General features: G+C 40.4%; 1 protein-coding gene across 2 annotated transcripts in view; it reads right to left on the reverse strand.

Annotated features, from left to right (window-relative positions):
• Window positions 1-24,425, reverse strand: part of POFUT2 (protein O-fucosyltransferase 2) — a 323,653-nt gene that overhangs the window by 104,678 nt on the left and 194,550 nt on the right. For both annotated transcript variants that reach the window (XM_044075990.1, XM_044075987.1), the window contains exon 7: window positions 23,122-23,302. In XM_044075990.1, the coding sequence (XP_043931925.1) occupies window positions 23,122-23,302 (181 nt within the window). The remainder of the gene's footprint in view (window positions 1-23,121; window positions 23,303-24,425) is intronic.

Below are 24,425 nucleotides of genomic sequence, written 5' to 3' on the forward strand. Positions count from 1 at the left end.
AACAGATCTGCAGAAGTAAATTAATATATTAACTTTCTATTTTTATCTTTTATATTGCATTTTGTTTTGTTTTAAATTTTTTTTGAGTTTTTAAGAGGTCTTAGCTAGGGTCAGTTAAAAAAGTTAGAAGAGAATTCCTTTGCAGACAGTGAATAACATCCAGCTAATTAGTGGGAGGAGCTGAGAAATAGTTCTGCATTTAAATATAAATATTTGGAGACATCTTTAGCTGTAGTTCTTGTATGACTTGCTGTTCTCTGCCTGACTATTGCTGATCTCTGTCTATATTTGATTTTTCCCACCAATCCACTCTACTGCCATTGTACTCTTAAACTTGGCGTCTTTCGAGTTGCCCGCCCCTACTATAAATCTGATTTTGGACACGTCTAGTCCCATCTCATCAGCTCATAGGTACATAGGTGTATACTAGGCTAATGGCCCTGGAGCCTTCGTGCCACCCGACCTTATTTCCCAGTGCCTCTGTCAAGTAGAGCCACTGGAGTGATCCCTGGGGTGAATTTTCTATTTCCCATCCACTCATCAAGATTTCATTTGAAGAGGGCCAGTGAGGTGCTCTGTTTGACATGCATGGGAAGTCTATTTCATAGCATGGGCAGTCTCGGAGTTATGAAAATGTCCCTCCAGCACATTCTGTTGATTGTGGTAATGAGGTTGAGGTCTCTGGAGCATGGGGTGCGGAGGGATTGGGATTTTTTCAGACGTAGCATTACTAACACAACTGGGTCAGACATGGCTTTGTAAGTCAAGCAGAGATCGCCTCTAAGTAGGCGATATGAGACAGAGAATAGTTTTAGTTTTTTTGAGTCTGTCCATAAAGGTCAAGTGTACTGTTGGGAAGGCCCAACACCCTTAGTTTCTTAAACTTGAATTACTTCCTGTTTCATCCCTTCCCACTTACTTAAAAAAATTGCACTTTATTCAACTGCTTTTACTGCATCTGCGCTTCTTCCTACTTTTGTTTTTTGCTGCATGTTCTAAAAATATTCAGTTGCATTTAATCTGCTGCATTTATTACTGCTTCTTAGTAGCCTGATTAAATTGCAACTGTTATTCTAACCCTCTTAGTTTTGATTTAAGCACTTGGGCTTCAAACTAGTTATCTTACATAAGGAAGACTTGTGGTCTACACTCCTGTAGGAGAAGAGGATAGCTTCCACTCTTCTGAGCTGGGAATTGCTGGTGAAGGCTTATTATGCCTGTTATTCTAAGTGCCTTTGTACTGGTCTCTGGTCTGCACTCTTGTGGCATTACTGGAGCATCTAGTTTGCCCATACCTGAGCACTGATCATCAAGTTACTTGTCTTATTCACTTGTTCGCTATTTAAGTTTTCCTCATGTATCCCTAGTAGATCAATCGTCACGAATATGTACGTCACAACTCCCTCTGTGTCCAGTCTGGTTGAGATGGGTATTCTGAGGCATTGCAGCAATTGCCTCATGTACAATGACAGCCTACTTTTGCTACTGCTGTTGTTTTTTTTTTTTTCCCCAAGATGTGATGTATCTTTATATTGTATTTAGAACTCAACTATCTTCCTTTTTTTTTGCATTAACAATGTTCATATGTCTGTTATGTACTTGGAGCTTTTCTCCCCGGGCCTCCGCTGAAAATGGACATGTATCCAGTCGGACTCTCCCGGTTAACAAATGTAAAATAAAATAAATAAAATAATAAACTTATTCTTAATAAAGCAGATAATGTATGCTGTAGGCAAAACTCTCTCATACAAACAAAACTAATCATACAGAGGTTGTCAATGACACTTGTACCATGCCTACTGCACACGGTAAAGACCCTACACATAAAACTACTTTTGCTGAGACACTTACAAGTAACATTCCTAAAACACTAAGGCCTACTACACAGCACAATCAAAAAAGGGTCATTAGTCATCATGTAAACACTCTGCTAAAATACCACCTAGAGCTACACATAGTAACACTGTATCCAATACCTCTACTGCTAAGCTCTTAAGGCAAACCAGAGCACAACCAAATTACCTGATCATTGGTGATTCTATACTGAGGCACATCAATGTCCCCCTCACCAGACTGAGAAAGAGAGAGTCATGGCTAGCTGCCTTTCCAGGGTTAGGATCTGTCAATTTACCTAGGCACTTAGGTCACTGAACCACAGGTACCAGTATGACACTGCCATAGTCCATGTCGGTGTTAATGACCTGAGACAGCCCTACCATAACTACATAAAGCAAGACATAACTGAACGCTCCGATTATGTGTCTCAGGAAGGTATGAGCCTAGCAGTGAGCAGCAGACTACCTTTTCCACAGATGATGCCATGCTACCAACAAAAAATGATTGATTTTAACAATTGGCTTAGCTTCTGGTGTCACTCCAGAGAGGTACAATATTTGATAGCCTGGGAGAACATGGCTGACAGACCACGTTGCTTTGCCATGGATAGTCTGCACTTACCCCCTCTAGGCTTTCAAATATTGGCAAAGACCTTTTTTCACCCCCATAGTGGCTTTCTGGGCAATGCCAAACTGATAAAATTACCGACTTAACTGAAGATATGAAAGAATATCTGCTCAGTGCTAGAAGTCTTAACAAAAAACTCCACTCCCTGCAAGCCCTTCCTCTACATGGAGAGTGTAGACATCTGTATAGTAATGTAGACATGGTTTAAAGTCGCTGAGAGTATTTCAGCAATGCAAGGTTAAAATGCCTTTCACACTTTTAGACCAGCTACTGCACAGGAGGGAACTGATGGTGGGGGAGTGTCAGTCTACATTAAGACCAACCTCACATCCAGACTAGTTAAAATGTATGACACTGGATCTCATACATGTGCAATTCACCATAAACAGGGTGTCGTACCATATCCTTGCAACATATTGGTCTCCCTCTATGTCCCAGAAAACCCATACTACCTATATCAATGTACTAGAGTCTCTTAACATTCAACTCAATACGATCTTCATAGGTGATCTCAACTACTCCTCTATAGATTGGGAATACTACACTACTTTTAATGTACAAGCCCTGCGATTCCTAAACTTGGTTAATACCAACATCCTGGAACAGTTGGTCCATTCTCCTACCAGGGGTACAAACATTCTTGACCTTGTACTCACAAATATGGGGGGGGGACAATGTTCATCACCCAATGTAATATCTTCACTTATCCAATCAATTATAAGGCACTATTACTTGAACTAAAAATTAAATCTGGGGATTCAGCGAAACCAAAAAGCCTTTAGGAACTATTCCAAGGCTAACCCCTCTCTACTAAGCAACACCTTGGCTAAATTCCAAGCACCCCCACACCCAGTAAACACCATAGAATACATTGAACTATTTACAAAAATCTCTGTACAGCCATATTGATAGCTGTATACAGTGAAATGTGACTACTCATATTAAGAGTAAGACAAACTCAAAATACAAATCACCCTGGTGGAATCACAATATCAGTCGGCTATACAAAAACAAATTGTGGACAAGCAAAGGAGGCACAAAACCATACATACTAAAAGCCTCCTGACCAATCTAAACAGGCAGCAAAGAGGGTTAATACTTCCAAGGCTAAATTTGAAGAACAAATAGCTTCTCAGGCAAAGGACAACCACAAAGTTCTACAGCTATGTCCATAACCTCAGAGGAAATGAACAATAATGCAGAGAAATCAGTGTAAAATGGCATCACCCACACTGAATCGGAGGCCATTGCCAACCTTTTGGCTGGCAGGTTCACCTCAAATTTCTCCCCCACACTCTCTTCCTGATAGTTGTTTGCCCCTATATATGCGGATTTATTTATGGCCTTTGTTGAAAAGCATGTCATCTATGATTGCCATAACAATGCTTTCTTGGAACATATTGACATCTGGATACGTTACTTGGACGATTGTTGGATGGTGTGGAAAGGTGATGTACAGGGCTTACATGATTTTATATCTTATTTGAATAACAACATTTGGGGCCTACAATTCACGGTTCATTATGATATGAACACCATCACTTTTCTAGATGTTTTAATTACTAGATTATCTGACCATACATTAGGTACAGAAGTATTCAGGAAGCATCCTGAGTACAACACCATCCTTCATGCCTCGAGTTTTCACCTGCCACATGTTGCACGCAATATCCCTAAATCACAATTTATTCGGATGAAGCAAATTTGTTCTCATGATTCTTTGTTCCAATTACAGCGGAAGGATCTTATTGACAGATTCAGATCCAGGGGATACTGCATGGGTCATGTATTAAGAGCCAGCAATCTGGTCAATTCCTTAGATAGGCAAAATTTATAGAATTATAAGAACCACACTAGTACAAACACTGCACCCCTTAGATTTACTACTACCTATGCCAGGAATACTGACCAGTTAATACAGAGTGTACACAGGCATTGGAATATATTGCAATGTGACCATGAATTAGCAAATATGATACCTGACAGATGTTTATTTTCATTTCGTAAAGGGAGAAACCTTGGTTCTTGTTTTAATCATTACAAACATGGTGCCATGGATCGACAGCCACAATATTTGCAGACTACATTGACAGGTGATCCATTGATAGGTTGCTTTCCATGTGGCCATTGCACCAATTGTGATAAAGTGAACAAATCTAAACAGTTTTCCAGTAGAAATTGTTCATTGGTTAATGATTTACATTTTTTCGCTAACTGTAGTAGTGACTGGGTGGTTTACTTGGCCACATGTCAGTGTGGCTCATTTTATGTTGGTCAAACTTCCCGTCCATTCAGAATCAGAATTTCTGAGCACATTAGTAATAACAAAAACAAGAAGGCTAATAATGCACTTTACAAACATTATTTGGTTCATAAAACTGCCAAGTTTTCGTTTATGATTATTGACATAATACAGGGTAACAGATCTAATAAGACAGGGTGGCATTCTATTTTAAATACCAAAGAGAAAAAATGGATTGTGAAACTGGGTGGATTATTGCCACCTGGTTTGAATGAATATTTTTAGACTCAACCAATGAGATTCCAAATGGGTATACTTAAGGTCCAACAATTGATGTTTTTTTCTTTACACTGATGAAGGCTGTGATTTGATCTGGCCGAAACCAGTCTGATTCTTTTGTTGTTTTTTATGGTTTATTGCCAATAAATGTGTTTCAGGTCACTGTATGCTGGCTCTTTTTGTTTTTGCTTCAATAGTTACTGTTTTGAGCCGTGCATTTGCCTACCATGCAGGAGTTCCTTTTTTGCAGTCCAAAGGAAATACCACATAATACAATCCCTCCAACAATTACTAGACAACAGGTCATTAATGCACTTTCCAATGCCAAAAACACTGCATTGTTGGACCCGATAATATCCTGGGATGTTTAATAAATAGCATGAAATATGACCTCTCTGGTCCACTTGAATCACTTTTCAACTGGAACTTTCAGTCAGGATTTGTGCCCAAGAAGTAGAAGATGGCTACAATCATTCCCCTGCATAAAGGAGGTCCAACCACTGATCCGGGTAACTACAGGCCCATAAGTCTTACCAGCCCCATATATGTTAGCCATGGAAAGAATCATCACGGATGTGATAAATAAGGACATAGGTAACCTGCAAATGTTGGACCCATCACAGCTCAGTTTTGTTAAAGGAAGGTCATAAATATCAAATCTGGTGGACTTTTTTGAGAGGGTCAACAAAGCACGGGATGAAGGTAAGACTGTGCACACAGCTTACCTCAACCTGGCGGATGCTTTTGATACAATACTCCACTCGGGCATTATAGAAAAGCTCACCAATTTAGGTATAAACCCTTTCATCATCCACTGGATAACCAACTGACTCATGATAGGACCCAGGAAGTCAAAATAGGAGAGGCCACCTCCACCAAGAGGCCAGTCACTTGCGGAGTTCCCCTGGGCTCAATACTGGGTCTGCTCCCTTTTGGCATCTAATTCTCTGAAAGAGAAGCAAATGCTGAAGGTTTATGGATGGCTAACTTTGCAGATGATTGCAGGCTGGGGGTTATCATTAACTCCCCTGCAGACACTAGCATTCTTCAAGAAGGTCCATCTCTGACTAGCAAATGGTGTCAAAGCCATGGTCTTAAACTCACTGCTAATAAATGCATAATTCTACCCTTTGGGAATTCAACTATCCTTGCTAATTACCAGGTTAGTAATACACCCCCAAGAGTCGACCCAGTGGTCAGGAATCTTGGGTCTGCACGTAGACAGCAGCCTTACCTTTAAGCACCATATGGTCACATTGGTGAGGAAGTCATTTTATGTTGTGCAACTTATAAGTAAGGGCACAGCATCTAGGTTCAAAGAGGTCATTATCCCACTGTACTCCACCCTTATCAGACCAATCAATCATAGAGTACAACAATAGTCCCTTTGGTATGTACCTGACTAGGCATATGCAGCAACTAGAGTGACCTCAAAGGTTCCTTACAAAAATAATACAAGATGTAACAAAGCCACCTTATGAAGAGCACCTTAAGGCCCTTTTCCTCTACTCAGTCTACTATAGATTGCTGAGGGGTGATCTATGCCTGGCTTACAAGGCATCAAACCCCACACTTATGAATCTCCTACATATTCACAAGTCAAAGAGTACCAGAAATACAAGGTCTAGGGACCTGAACTTTGTCTGTGACTTAAACAGACCATGCTGGAGAGTCAGATATGTGTTCTAGAGACCGTCCTGCCTATGGAACAGGCTTTCCATCCATGTGAAGCTAAGTTTGTCTATTACTCAGTGTAAGCACACTGGGCCTGGCACCCATGACCCTTATGGATAGAGGTAGCTTATACATGTCTTCCCTCAATGTCCCATTTGGATGCAGGACATCATAATTATTTTGGTAAAACTTGGTTAGGATCAGAAAGAATCCCCACCACCACCAGGTCATTAGCCTAGTATCAGTCTATGAATCTATGAATCTGAATGAAATATGCTTCAGCTGCAACCATTAGAAATTCATTCTATCTCTCTTTCTTTCTGTTCAAGTAACTTTAGCAGAAAACTGGACATTTTCAATTCCAAATTTCAATTTATTCTTCACAAAAAATAAGATGCGTGACTGACATTCTTGCATGCTGTTAGGGAAGAAGCCCAAATGTATTTATATTTCCTGATGAAGAAACTGACAAAATAGCAATTACGAAGTTGTTCATGAATTACTGTTATCCTAAACAAATTTATCATTTACTCAACATGTTTTCTTTAGAAGGGCACATGATCCATATGGTTGCATTACTGAGTTTATGAACAAATTCTAAGACTGAATTTGATGAGCTGTGTAATTCATTAATAAGTGAGAACAAGTTGTGGTACAAGTAATGATGAAACAAGAGCAGGTTGGATTTGAAGAGACAAGATATGATATTGTCAAAAGTTGCAGAAGTGAAAAAAAAACACAAAATAACTAGTACACAGTTAAAAAAAATTAACTGAGGAATTAATCTGTGTGTAACACAACATAAGAGTCAAAGCAAAAGCAGAAATAAAGAAGTTATGTTCTTACCATAACGTTCCATGTGGAGTGTTCATCTCGCCTTTGTTTTTACACATGGGTTCGGAGCCGATCCTCGGCTCCGAGTCGGCCGCATAGCAAAGCTCTGCATCTAAGAGAAGCTCGAGACCAGGCTATATCCCACAATCCTCCCTGCCATTACTCAGATCTAGTTTGCAAGCAAACCAGAAAAAAACAATAACCCTGAGGTATCCAGGCTACAAACTGCTACAAAGGAAAACATTTAGAGACACCATCTCACTGACAACCAACTAGGGGTAAAGAAAGATACCCGGAAGAGGTAAGACATGTGGACCAGACTCTAGTCCTACTCGTTCTTCCAAACCATGATGGAGGGAAAGGGGGGGAATGTAAAAACAAAGGCGAGATGAACACTCCACATGGAACGTTATGGTAAGAACATAACTTCTTTATGTGAGAGTGTTCAATCTCGCTTGTTTTACACGGTAGCGTCCTAGCTCCGTCACCCTGAGTGACTCATGGAAGAACGTTCCTGAGCACAGTGGAACCAAAGGATGTCCTGTCTTTGGAGGCTTTGTCAACCCTATAATGAGTGATGAAAGTATGTGGTTTAGACCACGTGGCTGTTGCACAAATCGTGTCCAAAGGCAGGCGAGCTGCATGAGCCAAGGAAGTGGAGACGGACCTAGTAGAATGGCCTTTTGGTTTGGTGGGTAAGGCCTGGTTTGACTTAGAATACACAAAGGCTATACAATCAGTAAGCCATTGAGAAAGAGTGCATTTTGTAACTGCCATGCCCTTTACATTATCTACAAACACAACAAAAAGTTGATCTGTTTTTCTGTAGTCTTTAGTCCTGTCTAAATAAAATCTGAGTTGCCTGTGGACATCTAACTTGTGCAACATATATTCCAGCTTGCTGGTATGGTTTTTAAAGAAAGTGGGGAGTTCAATGGATTGATTAATATTTATGACAGAGCATACCTTGGGAAGGAAGGACGGATTTGTTCGTAAAGAAACTCTATCTGGGTGAAAATTTAAGTAAGGAGGTTTAATAGACAGTGCTTGCAGCTCTGAAACTCTCTGAGCTGAAGTAACCGCTACAAGAAAGAGAGTCTTCCAAGACAGAAATTTCAGGGGGCAAGAAGAAGCTGGTTCGAAAGGTGGTAACATTAGTTGTGACAACAACAAATTTAAATTCCATGGGAATAAAGGATCCCTGACAGGAGGTCGAAGATGGAAGGAACCTTTCATAAAAGCTTTACAAAGCCTGTGGGACATGACAGAAGAACCATTCTCACCAACATGAAAGTTGGATATGGCAGCCAACTGCACTCTTAATGTGGAAGTAAAGGCCCCTTCATGGAAAAGGATGGAAAGAAATTCTAGGATTTTATGTAAAGGAGCAACCAAGTGTTGATTAGATGCCCAGTACACAAAGCGTTTCCACTTACTGTTGTAGAGTTTTGTGGTGGAAGCCTTATGAGAGGCAACCAAAATGCGCTGCACTGCCGGAGAAAGAAGATCAGACCTGGCTAGGCGGGGATGTGGAGCAGCCAAGCTGCTAGTTTGAGGGATAGAAGAGACGAGTGAAGAACTCCCGACGAATGCGTCAGTAGATCTGGTACTGGGTCCAGGATCCAAGGTTCCTCTGTTAGATGGGCTCGAAGAAAGGGGAACCATATCTGTCAAGGCCAGAATGGGGCTATGAGTATAATTGTCCTTTCCAGGTTCATGGCTTTCTGGAGAAATCTGGGAATCAAGGGGATAGGTGGGAATGCATATAGGAGACCCGGGGGCCAATCGTGTATCAGTGCGTCCCTGGGGACATCCCCTGGAGGGGGTAGAAGAGCAAAATAGCTTCTGCATTTGGCATTCATCGGAGAGGCGAATAAATCGCAGCAAGGCTGGCCCCATTTGCAGAAAATTCTCTCCGCCACTTGTAGTTTGAGGGACCACTCGTGAGGTAACAGGATGGCTCTGCTCAACCTGTCCGCGATGACGCTGGATGACCCCGGGATGTGCGTTGCTATCAGAAAGTGACCCGTGGACTCTGCCCATTGCCAAATTCTCATGGCCTCTCTAAATAATGGGTAAGATTTGGTTCCCCCTTGTTTGTTTATGTACCAGACTACAGACATGTTGTCTGTCTGAACTGCTACTGTCCCTAGAGGTAGGAGGGTTTGAAAATGTTGCAACGCTAGGAACACCGCCCTCATTTCTAGGACATTTATGTGCAGGTTGTACTCGATGTCGGACCATTCCCCTTGGACTGTTCTTCCCTGAAAAAGTCCCCCCCACCCTATCAGGGAAGCGTCCGTGGTTATAGTGGCTGTCGGATTTGGTAGAACAAATGGACGACCCATAGTGAGGTCCTGGCTGGACACCCACCATGAGAGGTCCCGTTTGCAGGAATCCGTTATCAGGATCTCGTACTTTAGGGGTAACTGTTGGAATGACCACTGCGTGAACAGTAGCCATTGGAGGAGTCTCATGTGCAGCCTTCCCATGGGAATCGCAATCAGGGACGCTGCCATGAGACCCAAAACTTTCAAAACCAGTTTGGCCGGGGCTTTCCTGCATTGCAGCAGAAGAAGAACCTGTTCCTTGAGGGATGAAGCCCTTACTTGAGGGAGCTTTACTAATGTTAAACGGGTATCTAGGTCCGCTCCGATAAATGAAATATGCTGTGAGGGCAATAAGACAGATTTTTTGAAGTTTATGGAAATCCCTAGGTGGGAACAAAGGTTGACTGTATAGTTTCTTGCTTGTATGAAGAGACGCTCGGTGGCGGCGGTAAGGAGCCAGTCGTCCAGATAGGGAAACACCCAGAATCCTAGACATCTCAAGTGAGATGCTACCACTGCCATGCATTTGGTGAATACCCTGGGGGCTGAGGTGAGCCCAAAGGGCAGGGCTCGAAATTGAAAATGACTGACGCCCAGCCGGAAGCGCAGGTGATCTCTGGACGGTCTGGCCATCTTGATGTGGTAGTACGCGTCCTTGAGATCTATTGAGCACATCCAGTCGTCCTTCTGTAAAAATGGAAGGATCGATTGAAGCGTGACCATCCGGAACTTTTCCTTCTTTACGAAGGTATTGAGATTGCTGAGATCCAAAATGGGTCTCCAGTCCCCTGTCTTTTTTGGAACTAAAAAGAACCTTGAGTAAGTTCCGGATCCTTTTTTGTCCGCCGGGACTGGCTGAATGACTCTTTTTTTGAGCAGCTTTGAAATTTCTATTGCTGCTTGGCCTCGCAGACGGGGTGACATCTGGAGACCTTCTGTGTTGGGGTGGAGTTGACATAAGGGGTATTTTGTATCCTCTGGTTACAATGCTTTTTACCCAGGAGTCTGAGGTGAGAGTTTGCCAGGCCTGTGGGTATAAAGCCAAGTGACCCCCGACTGCCTCCAGAGCAGGACAGTCGGGCCTCCATTCAGGAGTGCTGGAAAGGCTTACCAGGGATAGTATCCCTGTCGCCTTGGTTCTGCGGACCCCCTCTGCCGCCAGGGCGGAGTCTTCCATGTCTGCCCCCCCCTCTGCCTCTGGGGGGGGTCACTCTGTGTGGCCTGGAAAGATCCTCGAGTTCTACGGAACCACATTTTTCCGCCTCGTTGCCCTTTGGGGTACGGTCTGGATGGAACGGAAAAACGGACTCCGACAGCAGACAGAGTCTTTTCTTCTTGCTCACACCAAGTTAATGTCTCTTTCACTTTGGGCCCAAAAAGAGTGGCACCATCAAAGGGGGCGTTGGCGAAAGAAGACTTGAAGGCTTCCGCAAAAGAGCACAGCCGCATCCAGGATTGTCTTCGTAGAGCAATCGCTGAAGCTGTGGCCCTACTAGACCCTTCAGCCGCATACGAGATGAGCCTCATGGACGAGTTCACTATGGAGGTAAGGGTGTTAAGTTGTGCTGTCACCTTATCTGAAACAGCAGCATCTGTGTTACCCTGGAGGGTATCTCTCAGCTCCTTGATGAGATCCCTCTGTAGTCGTGTAAAATGTGTCAAATAGTTTAGCGAACGCATGGAAAAAGTCGCTGAACTAAAAACGCGCTTCCCGTATCTGTCCATAGTCCTAGAATCCTTATTAGGAGGATGAACAGAAGAGGAAGACTCCATCTCCTTTTTAGTGGCTGCTGCCACCACCATAGCGTCAACGGGGACTCCTTTTGTTAGATACGTCTTGTCCTGGGGGGCAGTAATGAACTTACTTGGCTTTCTAGGGACCGGTTCCACTGTGTCCAGTGTTTCCCACACCCTTTGAGCAATTAATTCCATTAACTCATCGAAGGGCGGAGTAACCCAGGAGGTAGAAGGTTGAGCACCAAATGCCTTCAGCAACACTGACTCGTCCTCAGTGGGGGCTAGGGACTGCCAATCACCCCTCTGTTTTAATATCTCCAATATGTCTGCAAATGAGACATCTTCGGAGGGTGATTTTGGGGACCCCTCTGACTCATCCAAGTCAGTGTCAGACGTTAAAGATTCCTGTGGGGAGTCTAAGTGCCTCCTCTTGCACAATCTTTTCCTCGGGACCTCATCGGAGGGGGATTCCGGTGAGGCCTCAGAGGAACAGGGGGCATCCTCTAGGGATGGCTGAGACAATGGTGCTCCACGCTTTGGATGTGTCGTGGGAACAGAAACAGAGAGCGGCTCCTTAGGGGAGGGAGAAAACGCGTCCGATGTAGTGGTTGTCTGTGTAGACAAAACCTTCCTCATGAGGTCAAAAGCCCCTGAACCTCGGGCCGAGGACTCTCCCGGTTCCGAAGAACATGGAAGAATCCGAGACACGGGGCCCATGGGTCTCGACCCCGAGGACGGAGCAGAGCCGATCTGCGCCGAGGCCCCGAGAGAGAGAGTCGGAACCGAAAGGTCGGTACGACTCTCGGTCACGGAACCAAGGAGAGATCGTCGACTCCGAGACTCACCTATCGGTTCCGATGGAGTCGAGGTAAATGGTGTCGATCGTGCTATGGACGGTTTTGGCACCGATGGCTCCACTATCATCGGCTCATCCTCTTCCGGCTCCGAAGACTGGATGGGTCTCGAAGGAGGACCTGTTGGAGATAAAGGGAGGCCTTCTAGTATTGACACCAACTGGGAGGAAACTGCAATCAATCTGGAAAGAGCCGTGTTCTCCATCAGTTTCTGCATGACACGATCCACATCAGTATCAGAAAGTGGTCTGGAAGAACGGGTCGAAGGAGCCGAAGATGGCACCGACCGAAGAATCGACGGTGGCGGTAGTTCCGACACCGGTTCCAAGACCTGGGGCTCAGTGAGAGACAAACGTTCGACGCTCGGCCCCGAAGTCTGTGGAACCGGCGAACGAACTTTGGAAGATGTACTCGGAGCCGATGACATGGGCTCCGACATCTTCAACTCCTTCGAAGACTTAGAAGCCTGGTCCGACTTGTCCAAGGCTTCTTGAAAAGCAGGCTTAAGAAGCCCCCTATCAATAAGTTTCCTGCGTCTATCTGTCATGACCCTCCCACTGAAGGAATGGCAAATGGAGCAATCCTCTTGCAAGTGGAGAGGGCCAAGACAGTAGACGCAGGAGGTGTGGTTGTCAGTGATGGACATTTTCTGTCCACACTGGCACCTTTTGAACCCACTCTTAACTTTTTCAGACATACTGAAAGAAGTGAGGTTAAAAATAAAAAGAGAATTAAAAGTTAGAAAGAGGTAGGCCCCAAAGGGAAACCTATAGAAAAAAACTAACTAAATAACTATAGCCACACACAAACACACTATAGTAAATAAAATACAAGTATCCACAAAAAAAACTATAACTTTTAGGACTAACAAGAAGAAAAAAAGACTATCTTATCTGTCAAAATTCTTAAACTCTGGTCTGAGCTCTCTAACGCTATGTGACCTGTTGCAGCGGCAAACTAGATCTGAGTAATGGCAGGGAGGATTGTGGGATATAGTCTGGTCTCGAGCTTCTCTTAGATGCAGAGCTTTGCTATGCGGCCGACTCGGAGCCGAGGATCGGCTCCGAACCCGTGTGCAAAAACAAACGGCGAGATTGAACACTCTCACATTGAGAAATAATCTCAGAATGCATTGTAAAAATAATGCACAATAAAAAGAAAGGCATGTGTTGTATTATAACAGTAACAGAGATACAAATGTACAACTGAAACTGAAGCTTTGTGTACCATGTGCGTCTACAAACATAAGAAGAGGCTCTGTCCTTTTTACCAAACTTTGTTGAACTTGTGCTAGAAAAGAACATCTAGCAAAGATATGTAAAAGGAAAGACAGGTGTGTGCAAAAGAATGTGCATGCAGTTTAAGAGAAATATGAGCATGAGCAGTAACAAAACCAATTCTGATATGCACTGCTGAAGTGAAAGAGAGTTCATAGAATGAAGTCTAAAAATACCTCTGAGGTAGTGAAATAAGATGTAAATCAGGCTACTGGCAAGAAATGCTGAGAATTAATAAAATGGTGGTTTTAAATTTCATGGTGGTAAAAAGTGTAATTTCTGAAGAAACTTTTGAAGCAGTAAAATGTCAAGGCTCTGTGGGTAAAGCTGTCTGCACACTGTTCATTTATTCTAGTCTCCAAGTGAAGTCACCAAGTTAAAAGTTGCTGACATGAATATAAGTACAAGATCCTTTTTAAAATTTGAATACTATCTCTTAATTTACTTAATTCACTGTACAACTATGCCTAAAGTCTAAGAAAGCATGGTTAGCAGTACAAAAATGTGTTACTCAGTGGAAGCTACATATTAGCTGGTCTTTTCTTAAGGCAATCACCAACTCAAAGCACCATATCTGTTCAATAATACTATTAAACAGAATGAACCACTTGACTTCCATTAAGTCTCAAAACTGCAATAAATACGAATGAACAATGAAATTTAAAAGCAAACTCTTCTTTTGGGACAAACACTGGGCCCATTACAGCAAATACAAGTATCCAATTCCATAATTCACAAAGACAGCTAAGGGACCACTGTAAAGTCCATCTTTTATTTTCTAAAAACAATTTTCTGCCTAAACAGTCTAAAACCAAGTAAGTCACTTAGGCCTTCTGTAAAGGAGTACTTTCACTACTCCAACCAGACAAAATATCTTCACCTTTACCTCTATCAGATGGACCAAATGCAGTGGTAAATGAATTATTCAATAAGTACTATGAATCAACAGTGCCAAACCACTCTTCATTTAATGCTAGACCTTTCTGAATCTGTGACTCTACACTACTATCATTACAAATAAGTGAATGTCTCTGAGATAAAGTTCCCAGCCAAGGTAAAAACTGATGGTCCAAGCAGAATTGACAGACTACAGCCTAGATTATTAAAATTTGCTTCCTTCCCTTAGCAATTTTGATAAAAAGAAACACCTCAGAAGGGGGCAGTGGTACAACAAGTAAGGTTCTTCAACTTTTGGTCTTTCTCTACATTAATCACCTTTTTTTCAAAAAAGTGAAAAGGGTCATTTTTTTTCCAGCTGACCATTTGCATTTACACAAATATCTTTCTTTCACTAAATGGATTTCAGAAAGGTTGTGACATTCACACACCCTATTCTCATTTGTTGAGCTTACCAGAAATGGCCTTAGCACTGAACATGTCTGTGCAGAAATTTTCCACAATTTATCCAAAGCCTTCAATATTATTTACAATAACATACTCGTCAACAGACATAAAAGTACTCATTTGAATTAATGTGTACTATACTGGGTTAGTTAAATAAACAATGAATAAAATAGAAAATAGCCTATTCATCTCTTCACCACCTCCTTTAGGGTATTCTTCAAGGGTTTATATTGGGGTCCCTACGGTATTTGATGCATGTAAACCAAATATCCTCTTAATGTGACAGCCTGTGTCTTCAGTCAGCAATAGTATACCAGGCAACTACTCTTCCACAGCGGTTAAAAAAAATTAGAGATTTTCAAAACAAGACGCTTAGATGCAAATTTTGAGACAGATAGCAAACATACCAAAGACCAAAAGTACTGTCTTTCTGTAGTAAGCAATAAAAGCAGTCCAAATAATCCAAACTGTGCATCACTTCATTCAACGACTTCTCAATCAAGGAAATATTAAACGGAATGAACCACTTGGCTTCCATTAAATCTCAAAACTGCAATAAATACTAACAAACAACAATGGAATTTAAAAGCAAACTTCTTTTGGGACAAAGGCTGGGCCCATTACACTAAATCCAAGTCTCCATTTCCATAATTCACAGACAGCTAAGGGACCAAAAGTCCATCTCTGAGTCTGTAAAAAGACTTACTTCCTGTCTAAATAGGCTAAGACCAAGTCACTTAGTATTCCTGGAAAGGAGCTCTTTCACTACTCCAGCCAGACAAAATATCTACACATTTACCTCTATCAAATGGTCCAAATGCAGTGACTCCTCAGTCAAGAAAGATAATTTTTCAAATACACTAAATTTAACAAACACAAATACCTTATCCACAGGAAGGTGCAAAGTACCAAAAAAAAAAAATCAAATTATTGCTTTTCTGTACTGTATAAAATTCTTGCTGATTTCTACAACAAGAGTTAAACTGAGTTATGGATTAGTTCTTTTATAAATATTCTGTGGAACATTTTTCTTTTCCTAACAACCTACTTTTAATCCAAAGTAAAAAAAAAAAAATGTAGGCAAATTAAAAAAAATAGTGAAGATAAAATAAATGAACTGTTTTTTCTCATGAACAAGTTATACACTATTTACACCTTTAATCCACATTTCATTTTCTTCATAAAACGTCTATAATACAACCAAACACACACATACTAATGCTATTTCAGTTGGGATATGTGATTTTCAAATACAGGAAACATTCTTTCTATCTGAGGTCAAAGTTCATATAGAAACTTTTGTCTTTTGAAATGTGTAGGTTAAAGCCTGAAACATGTTACCTAGTGACTTAAAGAATATTACAAGCAAAAGGCCTTTGAAATGTAGACATCAAGATGATTACCTTACTTTACCCAAAACAAATGTTCTAACTGTGCGTGTTCCACTTAACTAGTTAATGAGCACTTATTCTACACCAACTCCCTTATATGAACACTCCCAACAATATATATATATATATATATATATATATATATATATATATATATATATATATATACCATCCCAATTAGCCCTACTCCTACGCTCCCAGATCTTGATGTAGCCTAGCATTCCTCTTCCAAATATTAAAGCAGGATTACATGATCAACTAGTGTCTGTCTTTACTGTGCTGACACAATACCTTTCTGCATAAATTATCATTTTGATCACAACTCTGATTGTAACCTCATTATTGTGGCTATAGAAATGACTATGTCATCAAAATGTGTCATAAGATAGTTTATTCATGTGCATGTTAGCTCTTTTACTATGAAATTTCTCTGTTGGCACAATACCTTCATTTGCATCTTATTGCATATATTATTTTGTTATACATACTACATTATCCAGCAGTGCATAACTGCACTTAAACAGCTGATTTCTGTTCCAAAAACCTAAACAATTAGGAAAAAATAATAACATATTGGCCTTTTAAACAGAATCAAAAGCAATCACTACTTCTGGATTTTACTAATACTGATTGGTCTTATATAACATCTCAAGACGGCTGCAAAACTGCTCATATTTTTTGTGTAATGCACTTTTGCCTGTAAAAAACAATATTTTTCTACAAGTTATTAAATAACAGTTCCTATAATTCTGCATGGTGATTATCCCCAAAAATAAAATAGGAGATAAATGCCAACAAGGCAGCCAGGAACAACTTTAAAATATTAAATTCAAAATGGGACTGTTTCAGTTTCAGTGCTCCCAGTAATAGATATAAAAATATAAGGGAAAACTTTCATATTTAAAAGAAACTAACCAATAAGCTTCTGGAATAAGCTTAACCATCTGAATGGATATTGTCCCACATACTAATCTGTTACTGAGTAATTAAATAACCATCTCTGAACCTAAACTATTCCACACCTGTTTGCCATCTGCTTTAAAAATCATGCATCCCCACCCCGGTAAGGGGTCACCACAGCGGAACTCCGGTCCGCTAATGACTGGCAGTAGATTTTTACGAAACGCTGAGGTGCCAGCTTGATGCCCAACCTTCAACGAAGGCATGCCCATTTAAGCACGCATGTCTTTCGAACGCTACCCAACCATGGGGAGGACATGCAGACTTCCACACAGAAGGCACTCCCAAGCCTAGCCGAGAATCGAACGGGAGAACCTCTTGCTGTGAGGTAAAAACGCTACCGCCGTACCACCGCGCCATTCTTACAGACTACCCTCTTCCTTTGCATTCTCTTGTCAATATTCAGGACATAAACTGGCAGCTTAGAAAACATCCAAGCTCCAGTTCCACTGAATCTGAAAGTTTAACTATAAAGTTTATTAAAGCTGGACATGTATTTATCTCATTCATTCCTCAGCATATTATCCTACGAAATACTGTTATCTTTCACAGCCATTGGAAACCAGCTACAGACATGCTATTACACAAATGTGGACCCACAAGTCAGCAGAACTTTCATCATAAAAAGGTAAGCATCTTCTCAGCTATCAATTTATCTTAATAATTATGACTGGATGAGTAGTAACCAACATAGTTTTAAAAAAGGCCACAGTACTTTGTTACCTTACATCTAACTGATAAAGTCCTTCAAAACATAGGTAAAAATAGACTTAAAGATGTCAGTTTACCGACGTGACTACAGCCTTTGACTCACATACCACAGATTACGCCAAGAAATTCAGCATTAAGTTAATTTTATGATTCAAAAATATCTATTTAACTGTACTTTTAAGGTTACTATAAATTATATATATTCTTATGCTAAACAACTGGCTAACAGTGTGCCTCAGTAACCTAAAATGTAATTATTGGGTCCCTCTCCTGTTTACCAAGTTCATTAGCTCATTTGAAATTAAACTGCTGGTGTCTACATGACTGGGAAGGTAATACAACAGTTTATTTTAGGTAAAGTAGATTGTAAGTAAAGGCCTACAGCCTTTTACAGTATAACCACCAGACTGTGATACACAGTAATCATATTAAGCACAAACATGCAACAGAGATAAATTCATAGATCTGTTACGTCAACCAATCCTTCAGGAAAAAAGTTGGTTATATAAAGAAATATTCAAAGTTATGTTATTTATTTCATTTAAAGACTGGCACACTACTTGTGTCATAGCATATAGTGCATCTGTTGTGCGAGTTTGGATATATGTCTATACCTACATATGGATAAGTATACCTGTCTATACATACATATAATTATATCATACATATACACACACACACATATATATATATATATATATATATATATATATATATATATATATATATAGAGAGAGAGACATATGTATATGTATTTATGTGTGTGTGTGTGTGTGTGTGTGCACGCGTGCATATCTATATTTATATTTAGTCCCTGTTAGAAAGTAAAATGCTCATAACATCAATGTTGATTAACAGCGAACCCAGATCAAAAAGGCACAACATCGAAGTACTACAACATCAAAACTGAAAAGACTAAACTGTGCAGGTAAGTGATTGTCTGAGACAGAAATACAGCTGGGTTTAGGGGTTCCCTTTCTCAGCTGCAATGGAATCTTGGAGTTGGTATATATATATATATAAGTAGCAGGGGGGTGTGGGAGATTAGTTTATGTATCAAATCTGAATTTCTCTGTATCATGTTAGTACTTAATATTATTTTGGAGTTCCACAATGTAAAACTACCGTGATATATACTGTAACAAACTACAGATGAAAAAAATGCCTTTAGATCCACCCTACTCTACCTAAAATAAACTAATACTATCTGCAATTTTACATAATGCATTATGCTAATTGTAAAAATGGAGGTTTTTTTTCTCATGTTTATTGATCTGAATTTGAATTATATCAGAGATTTAAATTTGGATGTCTTGGCCAAATTCCCATCTCTCCTAGTACAATTTTGGTCTGCTATATTGCCCATATAACCTCTTGCTGAACTTAATGGAAGCTTTGCTAGCCTTAACATCTGACAATGTTGCTTTTTTAGACACTTTAGTATATGGTACGTTCACGGAAGTCCCAGTCAAACAATTGTTATAAAAGCATTTAGACTCCTCAAACTATATGAAATCTGTCTGGATTCTTAGGAGCTGGTAGCTAAGGACCAGACCTTTTGAGCAGGGACTTAAACTAATTACAAAATATGGAATAATGGAAGGAATTGGCAAATACTGAAGTGAATATAGCTTCATCATTTCAGTGCATCTCTCCCCAAAGAAAAAAACCTCTTTGCCGCATTATTTAAAATGTTTCTTTATTAAATTTACAGCTTTGTCAAAGGAAATCTATTCTGGTGGAGAGCCAAAAGAAAGAGAATATTTATTCTTGAACTCTGTTCTTCCTCATAAATAGATTGTGGTGGAGGAGGAAAAGTTTTCTAGAAGAAGCAGTCAAAACAAGTCACATTCTGAAGTACAGAAAAATGATGTATAGTAAACTCTGCACAATCTGAATTCTCTGCATGGGAAATCAAATGCTTACCTACCATAGGTGAGCAGCAGTTGTCAGCAAGACATTTGGAAATCCGAAGGCCAAAATTCAACTGTCCTGAAAAAAAAAGTGTTGAAACTGGTGACACCTGATCCACAGATGATGTACAACAATGGAAGTGTCATCCGAGTAACTGAGGGAATAAAAAATCAAGACAGTCACCAGAGCAAATTTCAGATGTTCAGTATGAAAGGCCTTTCATCGGACACCTGGAATAAGACACCTGGGATAAGTTTTCAGTTTAAAATTTAGCCACATCAGGTGCCATTTTAGTCACCATTTTAGCTAACAAAGTAACAAGTTCCAGAGCTACTACATCTCCTGTAATCTCCTGTCGTCAGTAAGGCACCTGAAAGATAAGTGGAACCAAAATGGCTTCAGCCTGCCATGTAGGAAAACAAATTCTAACATCAGCAGCCACAGTATGAACTGTCTCACCATTTAAATCAAGTTTAGGCCCTTGAGTCATTTGCCTTTATCTCTGCAGTGTGCTTCATATCTGTTGAATTACTTTTAACTTTCTGGCTGGATGAAATGAAAAGTTAACTTTTTCCTATTAAGTGCTTCGGGTTTATATTAGATCAGCGAACGCTTAAAAAAGCGAACGCTGATTGATCGACCTTATGTAAGTGAAAGCTTACAATCTCAAACTGTCAGATCAGCGATTTTTTTCCTAGGGGGAAAAAAAAAAAAAAATCTCTGATCCAAAACGCATACACACAACACAAGCACACCAAACAAACAGAAATCCATACACATACACCTAAAATTTGACACCTAACCTTATACTAAACCATGCACACACCACTAACTATCCACTTACCTTAACCCAAACTCTAACCCTAAGGTCCATCACTATCGCACACTCACCTCACCCGCTCCCTAACCCTAACTCACCTAAACCCGCCCTAACCCTCACGTCCACACAATCACACACATACCTAACCCGCGCCCTAACCCTAACTCACCTAACCCACCCTAACACTCACATCCACACAATCGCACACGTACCTGAATCCGACCTGTAACTTTCTACCACAGCACTGAAAATACCGAAGCAACCGAAACGGACAACCAAATTCTTTCCCTAGGAAAAAATCCGGGTTTCTGTTGCTTCGATATTTTGGACATTTGCTTAAATAAGGTCGATCAATCAGCGTTCGCTTGTTTAAGCGTTCACTGATCTAATATAGACCCAATGCTTCTACACATTTCTTCTTAGAGAATAAAATGCTGGAGAAACAGGAGCAAAAGCATTAATAGCAGTCAACATTTTAAGATCTTCAGAGACTAGTAACTTCTTGTTGGCCACTGTAGTGCAGCTGTTAGCATTGTCGCCTCACAGCAAGAGGTTCTCCGGTTCGATTCTCGGCTGGAGTGCCTTCTGTGTGGAGTCTGCATGTCCCCCCCTGCGATCAAGTGAGTTTTAAAGACATGCAGGTAGGTGCATGTGTGTATGTGTGTGCCTTCTGTGAAGGTTGGGTGCCGGGCTGGCAACTTGACACCATAAAAATACCACTGCCAATTAACCTGCATACTGATGATCCACTGTAGTGACCCCTAACCAAGAAAAGCCAAAATACATTGCTTTAGAGGCTAATATTCTTGTCAAATTTCTTATAATGCTTGCAAATGGAGGAATCTTGGACCTCCTCCAAATAAATGAAAAGTAGGAGTTAAAGTCTTTAGTGGAAAAGGTGACATCCAAATAAGCACTTTTTAAATTATCTTTTCTTCAGATGTTGTACTGGTCAATCCTACAACTGCCCTTGTATCTTCGATTGCATCACTGTTTTCTTAATGTAAATGAGTATGTAACCAACTTCTTATATTACCTTATGTATTTTTATCTGGTTGTAAACCCCAGGCTGAGCCTGAAAATGATCCACTTGGATCAGTGCTCTACCCTAGGTAACAAATGCATGCACACACGCATGCATATATTAAATAAATAAATGTTACTGCTGAGAAACATTAATCCAACATAAATTCACATAAAGTATTCAATAAGTAATATCGTGCTTATCACTACAAAGTTCAATAAGCCTAAGAATGACTGACTAACCACACACAGTGAGATGACCAAGACTTTTTGCCAGCAGAAAAGCAGCAAATAATAACATGCAGTGGATTCACTTTTACAGTCAGGATCCCCACATGGCTGTAGTTTCAAAAATTCTTCTAGGCCCTAGGAACAATTTCACTGCTCAAAACTGAAAACAATCAGGACAGTGGATGGCATCATCCTACAGTTAAACCCCCAAAAGGTAATCCATTCCAGCAGGAATGACTCTTAATCTTATGATAGGCATTCTCATGTCTCACCAGTATGGGAAAGCAAACTAATTCAACACTCTTCGTCAGATCCACCACCCTATCCCCATTAACTTAGTTACTTACTGAACCAAACTGCTAGTATCCCCGTTATATAGCAGGACAGCCTTTCAAAGATTGGTTCAATAGATGCAGAAGTAAATTCTGACCAAAGCCCAGCAATATCTCATTTTACTGGCTTGGTTACAGGTCTTTCAACAACATGTAAAACTAACATACAAAGAAACCTTTATCTATGTAGTATTTGTTGTGGTGCTGCATTAAGAACTGAAGTATGTAGTTTCTGAATACTTACAAGTTCAAGGCCATATGCTGATTAATCTGACATTAACCCTTTAAAGGTTCTGTTACGTCGGCTATGGTGCAGGTAAATGTGATTTACATCAGCAGGTAAATGTGATTTTGTAAATGTAATGTGATGGAAAGGTGATTTGCTATGTTACAGACTCTCACCAACATATCAGTTACCCAGACGCAGGAACTGAGCAGATGCATACCATCATCAACTATGCCACCATCAAGAGTACTTATTATATTACATAATAATACTTCATCTACAAAGAAACAAAAGCAGAATATCAGACTGTGTCAAAAGTAAAGGTGACGGTTCTCCTACGGACAGATCTTTTATGTACAGAAGAGAACTGAGTGGTAGAATTACCTATATCAAGTGTTCCACCAATAAACTTGTTCATTATTTCTTGAGGTACACATCAAAACTTCAGATAAAAAGAAAGAATTAAGAAGTAACATTACCTTCATCAACTGCATCAGTGGCCACAAACACAGTCTGTAGCTGCAACTGTTTCAGGAGGCTGTGAATCTGACTTATGGCCTCTGCCAGGCTAGGCACATCATCTCTGTGACCCCAGATAAAGTCCTTTCTGCGAAGGTGCACTGCTAAGTATGGGCCACCCAGTGCAGTGCCCAGCTTCACCTAGATAAACAGAAGATGGAGAGATGGGAGAAGTCCTACTGTACCAGTAGAGAATGAAATTGCAATCACAAACTTAAAACACTAGAATAATTAAACACTGTGATGGCTAACACATGATCGCATACAGTGGAGGGCTCTTAATGCCTGAAAACCAACATAATTCAGTGGAATACTCACAAGTGAATGGCACCTTCTAACAATAATGAAAGACATGTCAGGGAAGGAAAAAAATGTTGAAAGATGCACACATTACTGTCATTACATCTTACTTATTGCTATAATTGTGTAAACTTCTCTTTTGTCTTATTTTGCATGTCACATGGGCTTAAACTGCAAATGGTCATTTACAGATTAATGCTCTACCCTGTTAAACAAACTGTAAATAAAAAAAAAATAAATGAAAGAAGTTTGGAATATCACTGATCAACTCCTGAACTTTGGCCTTGATTACACCACATTCTCATTTCTTCAACTTAATCATGTCAGTGTGGATCCTGGACACCACTTAAAGAGATTCAGTTCAGCAAACTGCCACTAATGATTTCTGACATACCATTCTTTATCAAATATTTGCCAATATCCTGTTCTCACATTTCAAAATGCTACTTATTACATGGATAAAGGTCTCCTAAGTAAATTAAAGCTGACTCGGACTCCACTGACAAGTTACCACCAGTATTCAAGTATTGCTTTGTTAATAACTACAATATTTATTAACTCATTAACCCCGAGTACCATCACATGGTGCCTATGTGATTACATCCGAGCGCATTGTGTGACGGTACTAATTATATTTCTATTACACTACAGAATCAGATATATTACTTCACTTGGATAAGTGTTTAAGTGCTTAAACAAAGTAATACAATAAACTCAAAGTTGAGGGTGAATTTGAAATTTATACTTCCAGATCCATACCCTACTGTGGGATTCAATAAACTCTGTGTATGCTACGCACAAAGCCTACATGGAGTTTACATGTTTGCACGGTACACAGCAGTGGATTACATATTCATGCCGTGCACCGCATTTAAACATAAGCAATCATTGTTTCATGGCTGGCAACATTACTGCTGGCCAGGAAACCGTGTAAAACAACATGAATAGCAAACCTGTTTACAGT

The sequence above is a fragment of the Protopterus annectens genome, chromosome 6.part1, assembly GCF_019279795.1.
Source record: "Protopterus annectens isolate FY-2018-M chromosome 6.part1, PAN1.0, whole genome shotgun sequence".
Classification (NCBI taxonomy): domain Eukaryota; kingdom Metazoa; phylum Chordata; order Ceratodontiformes; family Protopteridae; genus Protopterus; species Protopterus annectens.